The sequence below is a fragment of the Alosa sapidissima genome, chromosome 8 (assembly GCF_018492685.1).
Source record: "Alosa sapidissima isolate fAloSap1 chromosome 8, fAloSap1.pri, whole genome shotgun sequence".
NCBI classification, from domain to species: Eukaryota; Metazoa; Chordata; class Actinopteri; order Clupeiformes; family Clupeidae; genus Alosa; species Alosa sapidissima.
Window position 1 is genome coordinate 6622035 of NC_055964.1, and position 21252 is coordinate 6643286.

The window sequence follows — 21252 nt, forward strand, 5'->3', positions numbered from 1 at the left end:
GTACTTCTTAACAAATATGATAATGGGTCTTATATTATTTTGGGAGGTGACTTCAATGAATGTATTGATGTTAGTTTGGATAGATTCCCTCCAAAAGCAAATCAAGGTCCACTTGCTAACAATTAGATTTTATCTTTATGTTCTGATCTTTCTTTGGTAGACGCCTGGCGGTTCTTCAACCCTGATTTAATAGACTTTACTTGGTCAAACAAAAACCTCACACTAAAATCAAGGATTGATCTTTTCTTAGTCTCAATCTGTTATGCATTTTGTCCAGGATATTGCACACTCTTTTGCTCCATTGTCTGTCCATAAGCAGATAATGATTAAACTGAGGGGGCAGCGGGATGTCCAGACACTACGAGGTTACTGGAAAATCAACAATACATTGTTGAAGGATGAACACTTCAACAAAAGTATTAAGGACCTTATAGCTGACATTTTTTCTGATTTACATGAGGGATGTAAGCAAAAATGGGAATTCTTTAAGTATAAGACCAGATTTATAGCTATTAGAAGATGTAAAATGATTAAAGCCACTAGAAATCAATTAGAAATGAAGTTACTTAGTAGAATAGATGAGTTGTCAAATAAGAATATTAGTGAAGAAGAAAAGTTAGAGATAAAAACCATTAGTTTAAAACTTGATGAGTGTTATTTGGATTTGGCTAAAGGGGCCTTTATAAGATCTAGGGCCAAATGGTTAGAGGAGGGAGAAAAGAATTCTAGTTATTTCTTTGCATTAGAAAAAAGAAATGGTCAAAGGAAAGCATTGACTTCACTCAATATAAATGGCTCTAAATGTACTGACCCTATTTTAATTTCTAATTTTGTCACAGCCTTTTACAAGGATCTATACTCTTCCAAATTTGACCCTTCTAGTTGCAACTTGTTTATTGAAAAAATTAGAAAATACATCCCAGTTATTAATGATGAGTACAAGGCCATCTGTGATTCTGATGTAACATCTACAGAAATAAAAAAAGCCCTCCAGTCTATGAAAAAGGGAAAGGCACCTGGAATCGACGGGCTTTCAGTAGAATTTTATGTTCATTTCTGGGAATATATTGAGGGTCCCTTGCTTGCTATGTATGCTGAATGTGTGGGGATGAAGGAAATGACCAGTACTATGAAGCAGGGTATTATTTCACTCATCCCTAAACCAGGTAAAGATGCACAATTAGTTGACAACTGGCGTCCGATTTCATTAATAACTATTGATTACAAACTGTTAGCTTTAGTTTCACTGTAAAAAAAAACTCTCTGTGTTTACTTAAAAAAACAAGTCAACACATTTCACTAGCTTTTTTGAGTAATTTCAACTTGACAGTGAAGAACTCAAATAATCAAGTTAAATCAACAAATGCTCCCAACTTGAAATATCTAGTAATGCCAACTTAGTATTGTGAGTAAGGTGGACTTACAGTAGGTTAGCAACTCAAAAATTCAAGTTGAATCAAGTGCTTTTAATTTGAAATATCTAGTAATGCCAACTCAGTATTGTAAGTGAGGTGGACTTACATTAGGTTGGCAACTCAAAAATTCAAGTTGAATCAAAAGTGCTTCCAACTTAAAAAAAACAAGTCAACACATTTCGCTAGCTTTTTTTGAGTAAGTTCTACTTGACAGTGAAGAACTTAAATAATCAAGTTAAATCAACAAATGCTCCCAACTTGAAAATATATATTAATGCCACCTGATATATTGACTCTAACCAAAAACAAGTCTAAATAACAACTCAAAAATCCAAATAGATCAAACAATGTTTTTATTTTCAGCCAGTTTGAACACCCCTGACCTACAGTACCCTCCAGAATTATTGGCACCTCTGCTAAAGTTGACTAAAAAGAGGAATATAAAATCATCTTTTGGAAATTGATCTTAATGCCTTAAGTAAAACAATGAGGGAATATCCAACCTTTAAGGACACCAATTTTCTTTGTGAATGAATAATGTATCATAAATAAATAAATGTTCTTTCTTAAAATACAGGGGTCATAAGTATTGGCACCCCTATGTTAAATCCCCAAGGGCATGCAGCTTCATCTTGAAAGACTGCGTTCTTGCAGAACAACTGCCAGCATCAAGGCCCAGGAAAATCTTTTGCAACACCTCGAACGTATATTTCAGTTCTTTCGGGTAACATATTAATGCCATGCAAGAGTCCGAATAGGTAGGCCAGTGCAGATGGAAGATCCTTGATGTCCTGTAGAACAACAGTCTCTTCCAGGGCGATGGCGATATTGGTGACAGTGTCCGGTGCTTTCATGACGAGGTCGTCTTCAATGACGGTCAAGATTCCAATTTTCATGCCTCTAGTAGTCCTCCTCAGCATCTGTATCCTTGGTGGAAAAGCACAGAACTACATCACTAAATTTGCAAAAAATAAATTAAAAGACCATGGTTATCCGCGCGTCTTTTAGCGACAATCTGGTGCAGCCAGAAAATGTAAAGAGAAGGAGAGGAACGCCGGTGCAGCTCAGATGTCTCCTTAATTCTTTTTTTACTTAAGGCGAGACACTACAGGTGAATAGGGTACATTTTTTAACTAGCAGATATCACTATGAAACTTCCCCAGTTGATTACTTACATAATGAGAAAAAAATGTTTTACAAGTTTTCTGTAATTTAATGTTTACATATGCAAATTAGGCAGTATCTAATTAAATATGCGATAATTTGCATACATTTTAAAACACGTCGAGTTCATCATTAACTGGTGCACCTACTGCATTTTTGTGTTCCCTAATTGTGAAGTGTTTTTGCTTCCTACTTTTGTGTGTGTCGCAAAGTTTTGTACATTGCCAATGCAATGGTCGCAGCCTACAAATGGACAAGTTATAGCTTCATAAAGTAAAGTAGGAGAGAGGCCGGCAGCACACTGAAGAAGGCACACACCGAAACGCGTATATGTGCAAATAAAAGTGTATACAGTATGCATAGTGCGGCCTCTCTCCTACTTTACTTTATGTAACTATCCAGGCCAGCACTCTTAAAGTTTAAAAGTAGACACATTGAGTGAAGCCTGCTGCTATCCTCACTTACAAGTTATAGCTTCACCACTAAATGTCCTCCAAGATGTTTAAAAAAGTCCACTGCACTACAATCACATTGGAATGCACAATATTGACAACTGAATGTAGTTTCGACCTGAGGTGATTTGCCATTTGCATGCCAAATGAAAATTTAAGGTACCTGAAGTCTTAAAAATACACACACACTGGGGGTAGAGGCAAGGCCAGCATTTTCCCTGGTGACCGTGATGAAGCCTGTAATGGGTCAGGAGGGTCTCTACATGGACACTGCTTACATTGCATAGCAACAGAAGAGTCTGTAACAACAAACAAGAGTATAAAATGTTTTCATGTTAGTCAGGTTTGTAGTGCAGTGGACTTTTTTAAACATCTTGGAGGACATTTACGTAGTTATGAAGCTATAACTTGTCCATTTGTTGGCTCCGAACGAGCATATTTTAAGGGAGCGCGATCGGCGAATGTGGGGCTGGATGAATGTGGGGCTAACTTCAGTGTCATAATTATTTCCACAAGTTGCCATTGTTTTATGTGCGCTGCATTTTATTGACATATGTTGCATTAAAAATGACATTGCCATTTAATTTTTTCAACCTATATGCAGCGCTCAGCAGATGGGGTGGCAGCAGTTGCAAGACATTGCTAAAAACTTTGGGCGGGGGTGAGGTTTAATCAGGGGTTTAGCAGCTAGCTATCCTCGCTGGCATCCGACACATACAAAGGTCTTTCTATAAAGGTGAATATTTTAGGAACAAACATGTTTTAAGCAAAACAGGGAAATCGCTAACCAGATAAATTATACTATTGCATTGCCTTGATAATTGAGCTGAAGCAGCTAATTGAGCTGTACGGCTATCACTAGTTGTGGAATTTAGCCACTAAGATTAGCTAGTAGGCTAGCCTAGCCTAATAGCTACTATTTCAACAACACCACACTATTTCCAAGAACCTTCCTTGCTGACATCCATTTTACACGAAGTTGTTCCTGAAAGTGAATGAACATCCTTGTTCAGCATTAGTTCTACCAGTTATGTCTTCCCAGAACATTGCAAGCTTCTACCATTCACAGTCATAACTAAGATATCACTAACGTTAGCTAGTGACAGTTGCTAACGGAATGTGATCATTTAGATCAGCTTAGCTAGAGCAACACGATACCGAGAAAGACTGACTATCATAACAATTGGATGTTGGATCAAATTAAATGTTTTACTTACCTTTGACAATGATGTTGTATGGTCATCTGCTCAGCTGCATACAGGTAGGGAAGGCTTCTGTCATCCTGACAAGCGTGCAATGCCACAAGTCCCCTTGATACGTTAGGAAACAATGCGCTTGCGCCAACTTGACTAAGAAGTTCAGTGAACTTTGGGAAACTTCTCTCTTACTAGATACTTAATTATACAAGTTGAGTCAACTCAGTTTCTTAAGTTTGTTAGGTGAACTTGCCAAATTAGTTGATTAGTAGAAAACTTGATATAATGAGTTTTACTACACTATTTGATTATTTGAGTTCTGTTTAGTCAGAAAAGTTATTTGGCAGTACTAAAGGCAAGTTGTATTTTTTACAGTGTGCAAATAGGCTGAAGACTGGTCTGGATGATGTGATATCAGAAACACAATCTGGCTTTATGAAAGGGCGTCATATAACAAATAATATAAGGCTGATACTCGATCTTCTAGATTATGCAGATACGATACAAACTGACGCACTTATTCTTTTTCTTGATTTCTATAAGGCCTTTGATACCATTGAACATAAATTTCTTTTACATATACCCTTAAGTTATTTGGTTTTGGGGACTCTTTCATTGATATAATTGAGATGCTTTACAAAGATATAAATAGCTCTATTATAATTAATCATTATACGACTCAGAGATTTGAAATAAAACGTGGTGTTAGACAGGGATGCCCAGTTTCCCCCTTTTTATTTCTGTTGGTCACAGAACTGCTATCTTTAAGTGTAGTTCATGATCTTGAATTAAAGGGTATAAATATTTTTGACAGAGAAATAAAAATTGCACAACTGGCAGATGACACTACTTTGTTTCTGCAAGAAAAATATCAGTTATCATATGTGTTGAGCCTTGTAGAGAACTTTTCCAGTGCCTCTGGTCTTAAGTTGAATATTTCCAAATGTGAGCTTTATCCCTAATTACATATTCAACAAAATTGGTGGTCTTTCTTTTATTTTAAAATGTGACTATGCCCCTACCAAATTACCTATTTCCTTATCTAAATTTCATCAACAGTGTCTTCTTGCCTGGAAACTATGTTACATTCACAACTTTTCACCTTATTTGGAACAATGCAAATATTACTGTTAAGAATAAGGCCCTGTTTTTCTCTAGGTGGTTTGACAATGGTATTCATAATATTATTTCCCTATTTGACAGTTCTGGCATGTTATTGACATATGAACAGTTTTTGTCACGTCATGGCCTCCCAGTCCCTTTTAAGGAATTTAATTCACTGATTAAGGCTATCCCTGTGGGGTTAACTCATTTGATCACAAGTCATTTGTCTTTTGGTATGGATAGTATAATTCAAAATAAACTTATTTTGGACGGGGTTGAGGTGGTAGATAAAAAATGTGACAACAAACACATTCGCCAGATTTTTCAATTTAGAAAGAGAGTTACACCAAGAGGGAAATTCTATTGGGGTTCTTAAGATGTTAACTGGAAGAAAGCCTGGCTTTTGCCCTACAAATATTGCATTGCCAATAAAGTAAAGGTAAAATTCTCCATAATATTTATCCTGTAAATGTGAACATAGCCAAATATGCAGATATAAGCACTTCCTGTAGCTTTTGTAATAACTCAGATGAAACTTTGTTACATCTTTTTTTTTATTTTGAAATGACCAAAGCTTTTTTCAATGACATAAGTAAGCACCTAGGCCTATTCAACCAATCTGATAGATCTCATCCTTTTAGTTTATAAGATATATATTCTTTTATTATGAAAACTCTGAAAATAAATCCCTGGAATTTGTAGTGAACTTTTGTTTTCTACAAGCCAAATTTTTTATTCACAAACAGAAATGGCAACAATTACAGCCATCCTTCTCTGATTTTACTTTAGAGTTAGACTCACTTAGATCCTTACGCCATTGTTTATGTTTATGTTAAGATATTCAAACTGAACATCGCGAGACTTTGGGTGAGATCCAAAATGGCAGCGCACTGAACACTGACGCTTGTAAACAGAAATACAAAACTTTATTTTTCTTCTACTAAAAACAACCACTACCTCTCTACAACTCTCATCAAAAACCGGATTATATTCTCCACCTTTTCCAACGGCAACCTCTTCATTCTGGACGTTATGTCATCTGAACCAAGCAAGAAACGCACTCGTGACTACTCAACAGAGACTGAACCAGAATCACCTACCGCTTGCGCTACTTCTACATCCATCGAGGTTAGTTTACTACAATCCATAAACAACAAACTTGCAATACTGGAACATCTGCACGCAGATATTAAGGACTTAAAAGCCAGCCTCGAATTTTCCCAATCACAGATCGACACACTCGCATTAGAAAACCGTGAACTCAAAGGAAATATCACAAACTTATCCGACCATGTTAATCAACTCACCAGCGAAAATCGGATCATGAAAGAAACAATCCTAGACCTCCAGTGCCGCAGCATGCGCGATAACCTAATTTTTTCCGGAATTCCCCTGCCAACTTCTAAAGATACACCCGACGACCCAGAGAAAGCAGTTAAAGAATTCTTGCAGTCATCTCTCAAACTACCGCCAGAAACAGTTGACAAGATTACCTTCCACCGTGTACACCGTCTCACTTCCAAAGACAATAAAAAACCTCCTCCAATTATCGCCAAGTTCGAACACTTCAAACACAAAGAACTCATCAAAAGCAAAGGAAAAGAACTGAAAGGCACTTCATTCGGACTAAACGACCAATTCCCACAAGTAATACAGGAAAGAAGAAGAGCCCTCTTGCCCATAATGAAACAACTCAGGCAAGAGGGCAAACGAGCAGCACTGTCAGTCGATAAACTGTATGTCAATGGAACTCTGTATCGCAACCCCAATATCACCACCTGGCTATAGCACATCATACCTCATGCCAACATTCATCTTGATTATAACATTGTCACCCTCAACTCTCTCTAACCCACTGCCTATGCTTGGATCACCTCTCTCTTCTCTCTTCTTATGTTTCATTCCTTTTGCTCCCCCTACCCACCCATTCTCTTTTGCTCTCTCAATGTTTAATGTTATTCATGGTGTTTTGTCTATACATGTTTGCTTGTGTGTCCTGTCTGTTTTTGTTTATTATGTCTATAGGCTAAAGTCAAATTATGATCTATATGTTTTCAATGTTAAACAGGAAATGTTCATGCTGTCACCACTCCAGAACCAAATTCCTACCTCTTTATGCTCTATATTCTTCTCAGCCCCTACCCTTTACATCTCATTCGCACACCACATTACATACCTATTCCTCCACCCCCCCTTCCCCCTCTCCTATCTAACGGACACCTGCACACACTCTCACACACACAATACCCACCTTATCAAACATTTTCATAACTGTACAATCACAACATGGTACCACTTACATTCCTGACCTGGAACATCCGTGGGATTGGATCTCAGGCAAAGAGGCTCAAAATCTTAAATCATTTGGATAGTTTAAAAGCTGACATATGTCTCCTACAAGAAACTCATCTCTCAGAATTAGACTACACCCGCATCAAATCAAGACAATTCAATCACATTTTCTCATCTCATTACAATACAAAACAAAGGGGAGTTTGCATTCTGATTAACAAAAGAATCTCATTCATCCATAACGCCACCATCACAGACCCAGAAGGACGTTTTGTCATCATAAACATCTCAATTCACAATACCCCTGTAACAATTGTTAATGTTTATGGCCCTAATACAGACAACCCAGTTTTCTTTCAGAACCTCTTCACCTCCATCTCAACTCTATCTGGCTGTCCCATCATAATTGCAGGCGACTTTAATACCGTGTTAGACCCCACATTTGACAGATCTGATCACTCTAAAAGCAAACGAATCTGGCAATCCACAAAAACAATAAAACAGTTCATGAGCGATTCTGGCCTTGGCGATTGTTGGCGGCTTCAGCACCCAGACTCCAAATGCTACTCTTTTTTCTCTCCGGTCCACCACTCCTATTCCCGTATTGATTATTTTCTAACCAGCAACTCTATAATGAAAAATATCTCTGATTCAACTATTCATCCCATAGTCATTAGCGATCATGCCCCAGTGACAATTAAATGGAACATAACGAACCAACAGCGACCAATTAGCAAATGGCGTTTTAATACATCCCTCTTACAAGACCCAAATTTCATCAGTTTTGTTGGGAGAGAGTGGGCATTCTTTCTAGAAATGAACGGCTCCCCTGAATCATCTCCTTCCCTTCTGTGGGAAACAGGAAAAGCAGTACTCAGAGGAAGAATCATCTCATATTCAGTATACAAAAAAAAGAAGGAAAAAGAACAGGAAGTAGAACTCAACAATAAAATTAAACAGTTAGAAGAAACCAATGCAAGCAACCCAACTGAAGAAACACAGGCAAAACTTAGGAAACATAAATTCAAACTCAATGAAATACTCAATAAACACACTCAATTTATGATTCACCGTCTAAGGCAGGAAAACTTCCACCATAGCAATAAATCAGGTAAATACTTAGCAAATCAAATCCAACGTAACAAAGAAAAATCAACAATCCCGGTCATAAAGAACTCAGCAGGGAAGCTAACCAGCTCACCTGAAGAAATAAATCATGTTTTTTACCAGTTTTACAATAAACTATATTCTTCAGAAATAAACCCCAACCAGGAATTCATAGACTCTTTCCTAAACAGCATCGAATTACCACAAGTCAATGAGACCGAAATAAAAAACCTAGAATCACCTATAACTCAACAAGAACTGTTTGATGCCCTGAAACAGATGCCCGATAATAAAGCACCAGGTCCGGATGGCTTTCCTGCTGAGTTCTACAAACAATTTTGGACCATCTTAGCTCCACTTTTCATCAGAATGATTAATGAATCAAAACAGAAAGGACGTCTTCCAACTAGTTCCACCACAGCCTCAATTTCACTGCTCCTCAAGCCCAATAAGGACCCAACAATGCCATCCAGTTACCGACCAATTTCTCTCCTCAATGTGGACAATAAGATAATCGCAAAAATGCTAGCACACAGATTAGCAGAGGTCACCCCATCCATTATCCACCCAGACCAAACAGGCTTCATTAAAGGTAGAATTTCATCCACCAACACCCGCAGACTGTTAAATATAATGTATCACTCTACAAATTTTCAAGATAATACCATCATAGCAACTCTGGACGCAGAAAAAGCTTTTGATAGGGTGAACTGGAATTTCCTGTTTTCCACATTAGGGAGGTTTGGCTTCGGGGAGTCGTTCATTAACTGGATTAAACTTCTATATACCTCTCCTTCAGCCACAGTAATCACCAATGGACTAACATCACAAAGTTTCACTCTTCACCGGGGAACTAGACAGGGGTGCCCACTCTCCCCCTCACTATTTACAATCTTCATTGAACCCCTAGCAGCTGCCATCCGTCAGAACCCCCTCATCAAAGGTGTCCAGACTCCATATATGCACCACAAAATCAGTCTTTATGCTGACGACATTCTTCTCTTTCTTCAAGACCCCACAACATCAGTAGAAGAAACCATCAAACTCATTGACACATTCTCTAAAATTTCTGAATACTCAATCAATTGGAATAAATCTGCAGTTCTCCCATTACATCCCAACAGCTGGGATGTGACAGCCAACTCTTCACCTATCCCACTCTGCACTAACTATATCACTTACTTAGGGATAAAAGTCTCCCCCAGGCTGTCAGACTTATTTAGCCTAAATTATTCCCCTCTACTCACTTCAATAGATCATGACCTTCAACGCTGGAAAAACCTCCCATTATCCATCATGGGCAGAATCTCAGTAATCAAAATGACAATACTGCCCAAAATAAACTATCTATTCTCTATGATTCCAACCCAGCCCACCACCCTCTGGTTTAAGTCTCTCGATTCATTAATCACTAAATTCTACTGGAAAGATAAGACCCCAAGGATCAAACTCGCCACTCTCCAAAAACCAAAAGCAATGGGAGGACTAGAGGCCCCACACTTCCAGCACTATGCCCTGGCCAACCAGCTCCACTTCATCCACAAATGGCTACACCCCACCCCCTCAGACAACACCTGGTTAGACCTAGAACAAACAATCTGTAAAGAAATTAAAATATCAGATCTCCCTTTCTGCAGTCAGTCGGTCAAAAAACATCCATCCTTCAAAGCCCCAACAATTTCAGCTACTCTGACAGCCTGGTGGAGATTCTACCACATCACTGATTCACCTATAGCACCATCAATTCGCACCCCGATTTGGAATAACCCAGATTTCACCGTCAATAAAAAAACACTTAACTTTCACACATGGATGGGAAAGGGCATCACTCACCTTCAACACATTCTTCAAGACAATAATCTGGCCTCATTTTCCTGTTTGGTCCAGAAGCACGGCATCGAGAGTAAACACTTCTTACAATACCTGCAAATTAAATCATCTATCCTAGGAAAAATTAACATCCAGACAGCTAACCTTGACATTCCCCCACCAATCTCAGAGCTGCTTAATATTCCCTCTCCCAAAAAAATACTCTCCCAAATTTACAAAATTATATCTCGTTCAGAAAAAACAATTGGCCTGCCATATCACAAATGGGAATCAGACTTATCAATTACTCCCGGTGCCGACTTCTGGACCAAAATGTGCAAAAACATCTACCTCATGACAAAGAATAGTAATCTACAACTAATACAATACAAGGTTCTTCACAGATTCCACTTCACTGCACATAAATTGGCTAAAATGGGGTTTGGCTCGGATCTTTGCACTCACTGCACACAAAATAACCCAGATACATACATTCATGCGGTTTGGCATTGCACTCCAATCAACCACTTCTGGGTGAGTGTCACAAAATCTCTCTCTTCCATCTTTGGCTGTCACATCCCAGCATCCCCTTCCTTATGCATACTTGGTGATACATCCACAGTCAATTTAAGCAACTCCTGCAATAAAACACTGCTGGTAGCGCTGACTATCGCCAAGAAAACAATCCTCATGAACTGGAAATCTAGGAAAAAAGCTCACATCACTCATTGGAAAAACTTGTTAACAGACTATATATCATTAGAAAATCTATCAACTACAAACTTAATCAATACTCAGGATACAACCTCTCCTTGGTACCCCTTTATCACCTACTTACAGTCCTGACCCTCTTTGCCTGAGTTCCATCTCCACACGATCATAACACACTTCATCAACAGATACACATATCATCGAACACTAGGCAGGGGAGGGTAGCTGGAACTATTATTGTTGTTGTTGTTGTTGTTGTTGTTATTATTATTATTATTATTATTATTATTATTATTATTATTATTATTATTATTATTAGTAATATAAATAGCACCCCCTTCTTTCCCTCCCCCTTTTATTTACATTCTCTGATAACTTTACTAATTTCACTCTTTCTCTCTGCCTCTCCCATCGTTATTCTGACGGGGCCCCATTGGATGGCTTGGGAGACTCGGTCCTGGCGGGTCGCTGTGTGGTTTTGGCATTGGTTGGGTCCTGTGGGTTATCTATTGGCCCTGGGCCCCCGGTGTGCACCCTCCTCATACGCTCATGCACATGCCTTGTCCTGGAAGCACACAGCACGCTTTACTCTCTTTTAATCGCACTACATGTTAGGTGACATACATAAACAAAAACCACAAAACGGGCTAGGGTAAGAGTGGAGTGCAGGTAGATGCCTCATCAGGTGTCTATCTGCATGCCTCACTTATTTTAATGCACACATTGAGGAGGCATACATCTTACACAGGGTAAGTGTGGTGTGCATGGGGAAATCCTGACAGATATTCACCATGCATGCCCACTTCTTTTAATGCTACACTCTAGATAGACCCCTCAACCTAGCCATTCACATACTGTACATATTTAGGTCAAGAGTGGCGTGTTGGGTGAAGGTCTGGGGGCGAGGTGTGGTTGGTCGTGGTAGTGGGGGATGTGTGCATATGCTGGGGGCCTGTGGCGATGGGTGGCACGCAGGTCCTCCCCTCTGTCAGCTCGTCACAGTATAACTGCAGGGGCTGGGTGGAACTGTGGCCATTAATGGGTGCCCAGGTTGGCAATCAGTCAGGCAATCAACCAGGCAATCAGTTATTCCTATTATTATACTTATCATAAATAGAATAATTACAACTCCTCTCCTCTGAAACCCTCCCTCTCTATGTTCCAGCTTCTCTCCTCCTGGCCTTAAGCCAGCCTTATACATATGCGCACACACACACACACACATACATCCTCACATACTCACTACCCCTCACCCCCCATCCCCACCCCCATCCCAACACCACCTCATTCACACTCTTAGAGCTACCATCCGCACCCCCCCCCCATCCCCCCTTCTTTTCATTCCGGTCATCAATTTCATCCCTGATAATCATATCTGTAATCATCCTGGACGCAAATCATCCTTAGCCTTTCTGTTATTAATGTTATGTTGTGTTATGTTTGTGGAAGCCAAGTCAATGTGATGTCTTGTTAAGTTACAGTATGTGTTTATGTAATGTACGTCTGTTTGTCGTATGTAGTGTTCATGTGCATGTCGTAGTGTTGCATTTTCTGTAATGTCAATGATGTTTGCAAATAAAAAAAAAAAAAAAAAAAAAAAAAAAAGAGTTAGACTCACTTGTTGCATCCCTTCGCTTGGTTTGTAATAACCCAAAAGTTAACCCAGACTTCTTTGTCTCTTCCATACATTCTTTAAATAGATAAAGAACGCTTCCCTCTGTTTATGCTTGATTTACATTTGTTTGTTTGTTTTTGTCTATTGTATTATTTGTTTTCTGTGACCATTGTCTATGCGTGTGTTGTACTGCAGTTTCTTTGTTGTAATTACTGTACTGTGTGTTGTTAAGCATCAATAAAAAAAAAATGCACCTGTCCGCCATTTTCTGTCGTTCACTACAAGGCGATCTGAAGATCTTTTCTACTGCGCTGGAGAAACTTCAAGACTAATAAAGTAAGTAACCTTAACAGCTTAAAGTAAAACAGTTATTAGCTTGGTATATTAAAACAGCTAGCTGAAATATTGTTAGCAGCTAAACTGCACAACATAGAAAATCTACACTATAGTTTAAACCAGGCTAACGTTAGTTAATGAAGGCTGTAAGTTAGTCAGAGTGAAATGTCAATAAGATTCGAAATTGCAGTGTTAAGTTTTAACTTATGTCTTGTTTAAAAAGGATATTGGTTGAATATTAAGGGAAATTAACACCAGAGACGACATGCAAAACAAATGAGTGGACCTCAATGTGGCTTTTATCACCGTCTAGAATCGTGGTAGTTTGAAGCTAGCAAACCATACATGTTCCATACAGTGCTCCCTGCCATAGATCCGATGGCATTTATGTGACTTTGAAGAACCTGCAGACACTAAAATATATTTTCGTCATCTTGGCACACATTTGAAAAACAAAGAAACTGTCTTTTGCCCATTTAGCAGTTGTAATTTTAAAACAAAAATAAGTTCTAGTTTTACAGCACACAAAAGTCAATACCATAACTCAATCATTTCAAGATTTTAAAACCGAGCTTCTTCTTGGCCCACATTTAGAAGGGGAGGTTATAAACACTACAGCAGAAACAAATAATACAAACACACAGTCAGAGTGTGAAGAATATGGCCATATCCAGTCAGATGATGAAGATACTGACATTGAACAGAGCAGTGATATAAAGGAAAAAAATTAAGAGAAAACTTTGTTCGTTGCTTTTACGAGTGCAAACTATTTTGCATGTGTCCAAATCAGCGGCACAGGAAATTGTTGATGGATTTCACGAAATTGGTATTTTAGCTGGTAAACTTTCAAAAACTGCAGTACAAGAAGTTATTGAAGAACACAACTTAAATATTGAAAATGCTACTCTCAATTTAATTACTGAGGCACTTCAGAACACCAATCCTCTTAGCTGTCTTGCTGACTGTGGCCCTCTAGGAACTGAGTACAGAAGGCAGTTATCTTACAAGAGTAACTTTGAAGTTATTGAGCCAATTGAATACGTATTAGATGATCTGCACAAGAGAACATTTGTGTATGTCCCAATTTCAATTATTTTACAAGTTACTAAATAGGGGTGATGTAATTGATAAAATCCTTGAACAGTCTAGTACATCTCAGTCTGATAACTACAAATCATTTCATGACGGGCTGTACTACAAACAAAACCCACTCTTTTCAGGAGGTGAAGACTTGGCCATTTTTATAGGATTATATGTTGATGAATTTGAAATATGTAACCCTCTAGGAACGTCAAGAAAAAAACACAAAATCACTGCTATTTACTGGGTACTTGCAGATTTGCCTGCCAGGTACAGATCAGCCTTATCCAGTATATACCTTGCAGTACTGAGCAACAGTAATGATGTGAAAAAGTTTGGATTTGAACCAGTTGTTGAACCACTTCTAAAGGAGCTTTGTACTCTTGAAAATCAGGGCTTTTACATTGATAGGTTAGGTTCTTTCATCAAAGGCACAGTCTTGTATGTGTCATCAGATAATTTAGGTGCACATTCTTTGGCCGGTTTCCAAGAGTCATTTAATGTTGATAAATTCTGTAGATTTTGTTTTGCCAGCCGTGATGCTATTCAGACTGTCTCTGTAAGGGATGATTTGTCTCCACTGAGAACAAAACTATTACATGCTGAAGCTGTTCAAAGAGTAAACGAGGCTGTTGTTGATGGAGTAAAAGCAAACTGTGTCCTAAACAAGCTAACCTACTTTCATTGCATAACAGGTTTTCCACCTGACTTTTTACACGATTTATTGGAAGGAATCGTGCCTGTTGAATTGTGTTTATGTTTAAAGTCATTGATTGATAAAAAATACTTTACCTTAGAGGAATTGAATACCTCCATTAGGCGTTTTCCCTATACATTCTCAGATAAGACAAATAGGCCACAGACCATTCCAAAGACTTTTAAATCAAAAAGAACAATTGGTGGGAACGGGCATGAAAATTGGTCACTTCTAAGGCTGTTACCCTTGCTCATTGGCAGTAAAATCCCAGAGAATGATAGGATTTGGGAAATCATCTTGGATATTAAAGACATTGTAGAAATTCTAGCATCATCTACATTCGCAGAGGACAAGTTGTGTTATCTTGAGACCAGAATTTTCGAACACCGGCAGCTCTTACAAGAGGTGTTTCCTGAGTTAAAACCAAAACATAATTTCTTAGAGCACTACCCACATCTTACTCGCTGTTTTGGGCCTGTGTTGAACTTTTGGACTTTTAGATTTGAGGCCAAGCACAGTTTTTTTAAGAAGACTGTTAAGGATGCTAACAACTTCAAAAATATACTACTAACTTTAGCCTCTAGACATCAGCTTCAGCTGGCATACTACATGGGCATGCCAGACTTGTTCAAACCAGCACTGGAAGTTGGAAGAGTATCAACAGTTTCCCTTGATATTTTGGACCCCTCTGTCAAAGACACTATCAGGAGGAAATTCAGAAATGTGACTGTTGCGCTTACAAAAATTGTCTTTCTACATGGAACTCGGTACACTCAGGGCATGTTTTTATCATCTGGGAACACAGGTGGACTTCCTGATTTTGGGAAGATTGTTCACGTGCTAATTGTTGAAAACAAACCCTGTTTTGTTGTGGAACCATATACATCCTGGTACATGGAGCACTTGGGATGCTTTGAGGTCTGCAAAAATCCCTCTGCTAAACTGCTTGTAGTCCAGCCAGAGGAGCTCAATGACTACTCCCCCCTGTCAGCATATATGGTTCAAGAGAAACTTCTGGTCTCTCCTAAAGCATTTCTCCTGGATTGAAGTGGGTTAATTGCAGAATTACATAAATGTCTTTGTAATGTACATGCAACTGTGTTCTGTGCCTTTCTCTGTCTGTTATCTGCAGCGTTAGGGCCTCCTCTCCGATGAGATTGCTATCCGCGGATCAGCGAAGTTACAGGCTATGCCCATGCTTCTGTCACACGTCTGATCATTTGCAGCACAAATGAATGGTAGCCTAGACTATTAATGAACCGGTGGCCGGAAAAAAACGTAACATTTTCCAGATTAGGAAATATTCCTTAATTGTGTGTGATCAAATAAAGATGCATAGCCTACAATTGGGGGGTAGTAATGTGAGCGCTCATTCAATGTCTATGCGTCTGAACCTAATCATAAAGACACCTCTCAAAGCAACTTTTCTGTTCAATCAGCATAGAGAGAGGAGTTTATGACATTCAGAGGGTTAAGTCCTCTCTTGGAGAGAGAGGACTTAACCTGATGATTATTTGTGTCTGGTGGTAATTAGACTTGAGTATGGATACCTACGAATTGTTTTGAATAAAAAAAAGATAAGACAACAAATGAAATGTGACCCTGCGAGGCGGAACCAGTCGTTTTGGTAAAATTTACAAAATTAAGTTATTGTACTCACACGAACGGCCATAAACTAAGCTTTCCAACAATATGTATATCGAGGGTATTGCAAATAGTATTGGGTGTTGGATATAGTTGCCGACCCTCATTAGATGTGGATATTTGGAGGTAAGGATGGCCTTCAAGAAACAAGGTTATCACAGTTGCTGTGAGACATACGGCCCTTTTCCAGTCTCTCTCAAAATCAAAAACACCCAATTCACGCTTGGACTTTACGATTATGTTTCTAAATGTTGGGACTGATGGACACTGAACTCTGGGGGTTATTTGAACGTTCGTTGTGAAGTGGTTTACTGTAAAAGGAGCGTCGGATATCCCGCCTGTCTTTGCACAATTATAGGGCCATGATAATGCATGCGCTAGCCTAAAGTCGAGAGAAAGCCTAAATAAATATGCAGACATGTTATGTGCAATTCAACAACTGCACGCCTGACATATAAAATATATACGCCTAGCCTACATTATTGTGTAGTAAATTGAGTTTATCCAACCTGCTGGCAAGCCAAAATGCGTTGCACATGGCTTTATCATTGTCCTCTAAAATGCAATATAAGCAACTATATCGCACATCCAGTTTGAACACCCTGATGGACACTGAACTCTGGGGGTTATTTGAACGTTCACTGAAGTGGTTTAGGCTACTGGAGCGTAAGAATTCCGCCCGTCTTTGCGCAATTGGCCATTGATTGAAGGCCATTAATTAATTAATATAGGTGGCCTGCACGCAGAGTTTGTTTGATGCATGGAGTTTCCGACCGTTTTCCCCTGAGAGCTTAGAGAATAAAATGAGGCGAGCTACCTGTGTTTTACATAATGTGTAACATTTATTCACATGGCCAGTTCAAAATCACCTAAGGTTTTGACTGAAATGTGTGCCGATATCAATTATTGGGAAAAACATTGTTTAGTGGATGGCGGGTGGATTGTTGATGTAGCTGCAGGTGCAGATGACGTGACTAAAGCTCATCCATGCATCTAGGATGTTGGAATTTGATAGGATACAGGAACTGCAGAGATAAATTGAAAATGAGGATTGGTAGCCTGATGTCGGAATAGCGGTACTAAAAAAAAATCGGAGTAGGGTATGTCTAAATAGAGGCATGTCGTAATAACGGTATGTCGTAATAGAGGGTTGTCGTAATAACGGGATGTCGTAATAAAGAGTGAACCCCCACATAATCTATTCTTGGTTTTGATCTGGATAAAACCTTCACTTTGTGTTGTTCAAAACTTTTGAGTTGGATTGGAATAAATTTGATGCATAAAATTAGGATTACCCTGTGCTGTAACATTATAGTGTGCTAACCTCCACTACCTAATAGTATTCTAACAATACCCTATTCTAGTGTGCTAACCTCCACAACCCAACAGTATTCTAACAGTAGTACTCTAGTGCGCTAATCTCCACAACTCAGTAGTATTCTAACAATACTCTATTCTACAGGACTATAAGAAATGACAAATATTATAAGAATAACAAATAATTATAGGCTACAGCTGTGTCGGAGTCAATAAGATAAACAGCCTATAATTATACAGTTATACTGTACTTGCCTTGCACTACAAGTCCATATTGACAAGTAGCTGTAATGTTATAGTGTGCTAACCTCCAGAACCCAACAGCATTCTATTCTAGTATGCTAACCTCCACAACCCAACAGCATTCAAACACTAATGCTTCAAGTGGGATTTGAACTCTCAACCTAAGGATCACCAGTACAAGGCATTATCACACTGAGCCACTGTCAATCCAACATGTTGGCCAGTCACATTCACATGGTGAAAATGTGTATTGGTAAACACACAACAAGAAAAACTCCAAGCATACATTTGACAATAAAATGAAGGGCTTCCCTAAAAGAGTACACCTGAAAACTTTTTTAAAATTCTGGGGCAATTAGACATTTGTAGAGAAGAACACTAATGGAAGAAATATAAATATGATAGACGTAATGATGAAGGAAAAATAGTAAACAAAGAAGTTCCCCTAAATGTAATAGAGAGTCCCGGCATTCTGATTCTTGGCAACTGATGAGTGTGAATGTTGATTGGCTGATGTCATTCAGGTGCTGTTCAATGGTGTGAATCTTAAATGACAAATCCTAAGGCCTAGTCCACACGTACCAAACCGATCTTTTTTTCCTCCGTCTTCCCTGGAACTGTATCAAGAATATTTGCGTCCAAACGGATCCATCTCAACTTCATACCCCAGGCCTATAGGTGGCACTGTTTCTTTACAGAAATTGACCAAAGTTTGTGCTTTACAAACAGACAGAATAGGCTATGACGAAATGGCTAGTGCAAGGAAACCAGAATTGTTTGTGTGGACTGATGGTGAACTGTCAACTGTAGTCAACTGTAAAACTAATAAACTTTATTTTACGGTTTGTGAAGGGTGCAGTCCCGTCCTTTATTTGGCTAATGCAGGTAGGCCTACTAATCACCTTTACTTTCTTTGGTTGTAGGATAGTCCGTGATTCACATTAGTTTTGGCTATCACCGCAATTAGGCTACTAAACGCAAGGCTTACCCAAGTTCTAGGCTATTCTGTCGCCACATTTATAATATTGCTATAAAACCTTCGTTAGTAACAGTCAATACGTTTGCCTGCATCAAATCGCGCATTTGCATTCAGTGTGCTACCATCGGCTTAACGTGAGTTCTAAGCGTCTTTGTATGCTTATATTTGATTTCACTCGACTGTGAATGCATGTATATGTTGTAAGACATGTAAGATAAATGAATGACACTGGCACTACGCACAAATTAATGTAGACTAAACTTACACCGCACTTTCCTAATAACTTAAGTTCGCGTCACTGACAGTAGCTAGAATGCATAAAAAAACACCGGGAAAAACAGTGTTCAGTCCACCAAGTCATAAGCTATCGGCGCTGCGCAGCACCAGTTGTGATATTTATCTTACGGAGTGTAATCGTAGGTAATGTCATGTATGAAAACTAGTATTGTTAGGCAATACTATAAGTGCAAGTCCAGAGCAGCTGAGGTGTGGCGATGACATCATCGATACGCAAGCAGGATGTGCGGTTTCGCTGTCTAAACGAATTCAAATGGGCTACGGTTTCAGATTTTTCCACTCTGGGACCAGGTTTCGGAAAAGTGCGGTTTCGGGCAGTGCGTTTACAGGATTCGTTTGGACGCTCGGCCAAGACGAAGCAAAACCTCTGCGTTTAAAGGAGAATTCCGGTGTGATATTGACCTACATGTAAAGTGTATTGAAACATGATACCGAGTGTGAACATATGTCTCATAGCCCATCTCGGCTTGTCCCCTGCACTCCAAAATCTGGCGCTAGTTAGCCGATGCTACCAACAGCTTTTTCAATAGTGGTGCTTCGGCATCGGGCTAGCCATGCAAATAAATCACTGTTTTACACCCATTTACGAGGCTCAATGTATCTCCACACTTCATTGGTAGACTTCCGAGGGCCCTGACATTTAAAACGAGACATTGAGAACTTTGAATATAAAAATAATTCAGTGGAAATGCATGGATTCCAGTTGCTGCTACTGGAAGAAACTGGAATCCATGCATTTCCACTGAATTATTTTTGGAATCTGATCCCTTATCATACCTGTTCATTCTTACTCGTTGCTCGACTTATCGTGACTAAATTCAAGATGGCTGCAAACGCTAAACTTCGTGAAGATACTGTCTGTAGAAATCGTCTTGTAAGTAAACTACCAGTGCTTTTTCAAAGTTCTCAATGTCTCGTTTTAAATGCCAGGGCCCTCAGAAGTCTACCAATGAAGTGTGGAGATACATTGAGCCTCGTAAATGGGTGTAAAACAGTGATTTATTTGCATGGCTAGCCCGATGCCGAAGCACCACTATTGAAAAAGCTGTTGGTAGCATCGGCTAACTAGCGCCAGATGTTGGAGTGCAGGGGACAAGCCGAGATGGGCTATGAGACATACGTTCACACTCGGTATCATGTTTTAATACACTTTAGGTCAATATCACACCGGAATTCTCCTTTAACCTAAAAAGCGTCTCCGTGTGCACAGGCCCTAAAGCTCTAACGGGGATTCGAACACTCAACCTAAGAAACACCAGTACAAGGCATTATCCCACTGAGCCACTGTCGATCCGACACGTTGGCAAGTCACATTCACATGGTGAAAATGTGTGTTGGTAAACACACAAGAAAAACTCCAAGCATACATTTGACAATAAAATGAAGGGCTTTCCTGAAAGAGTACACCTGAATTCTTTTTGAAATTCTGGGGCATTTAGACATTTGTAGAGAAGAACACTAATGGATAAAATATAAATATGATAGACTTAATGATGAAGGAAAAATAGTAAACAAAGAAGTTCCCCTAAATGTCAGAGTGTCTCGGCATTCTGATTCTTGGCAACTAATGACTGTGTATGTTGATTGCCTGATGTCATTCAGGTGCTGTTCAATGGTGTGAATCTTCAATAACCAATAGTATTCGAGCTAGAGCCTAAAGCACTACCAGGGATTTGAACTCTCAACCTAACAAACACCAGTACTAGGCATTATCCCACTGAGCCACTGACAATCCTACATATTCACAAAATGTGTGTTGGCAAACACACAACATCAAGAAAATTCCTAGCATAC

The 21252-nt window shown here is 39.1% G+C and overlaps 1 protein-coding gene and 1 long non-coding RNA gene across 2 annotated transcripts in view; one reads left to right on the forward strand and one right to left on the reverse strand.

Moving 5' to 3' along the window:
* Positions 1-1930: 1930 nt before the first annotated feature.
* Positions 1931-4470, reverse strand: LOC121715243. Its single transcript, XR_006033567.1, has 3 exons — positions 4249-4470; positions 3195-3330; positions 1931-2342 (listed from the first exon to the last, which is right to left on the reverse strand). It is a non-coding gene; the product is annotated as an uncharacterized LOC121715243 (long non-coding RNA).
* A 1712-nt stretch (positions 4471-6182) lies between these two features.
* LOC121714755 (oxysterol-binding protein 2-like) overlaps positions 6183-21252 on the forward strand; it is a 765489-nt gene continuing 750419 nt past the window's right edge. Inside the window, exon 1 of the mRNA XM_042099799.1 lies at positions 6183-6459. Within this exon, the coding sequence (XP_041955733.1) occupies positions 6364-6459 (96 nt within the window). The 5' untranslated portion in view covers positions 6183-6363. The remainder of the gene's footprint in view (positions 6460-21252) is intronic.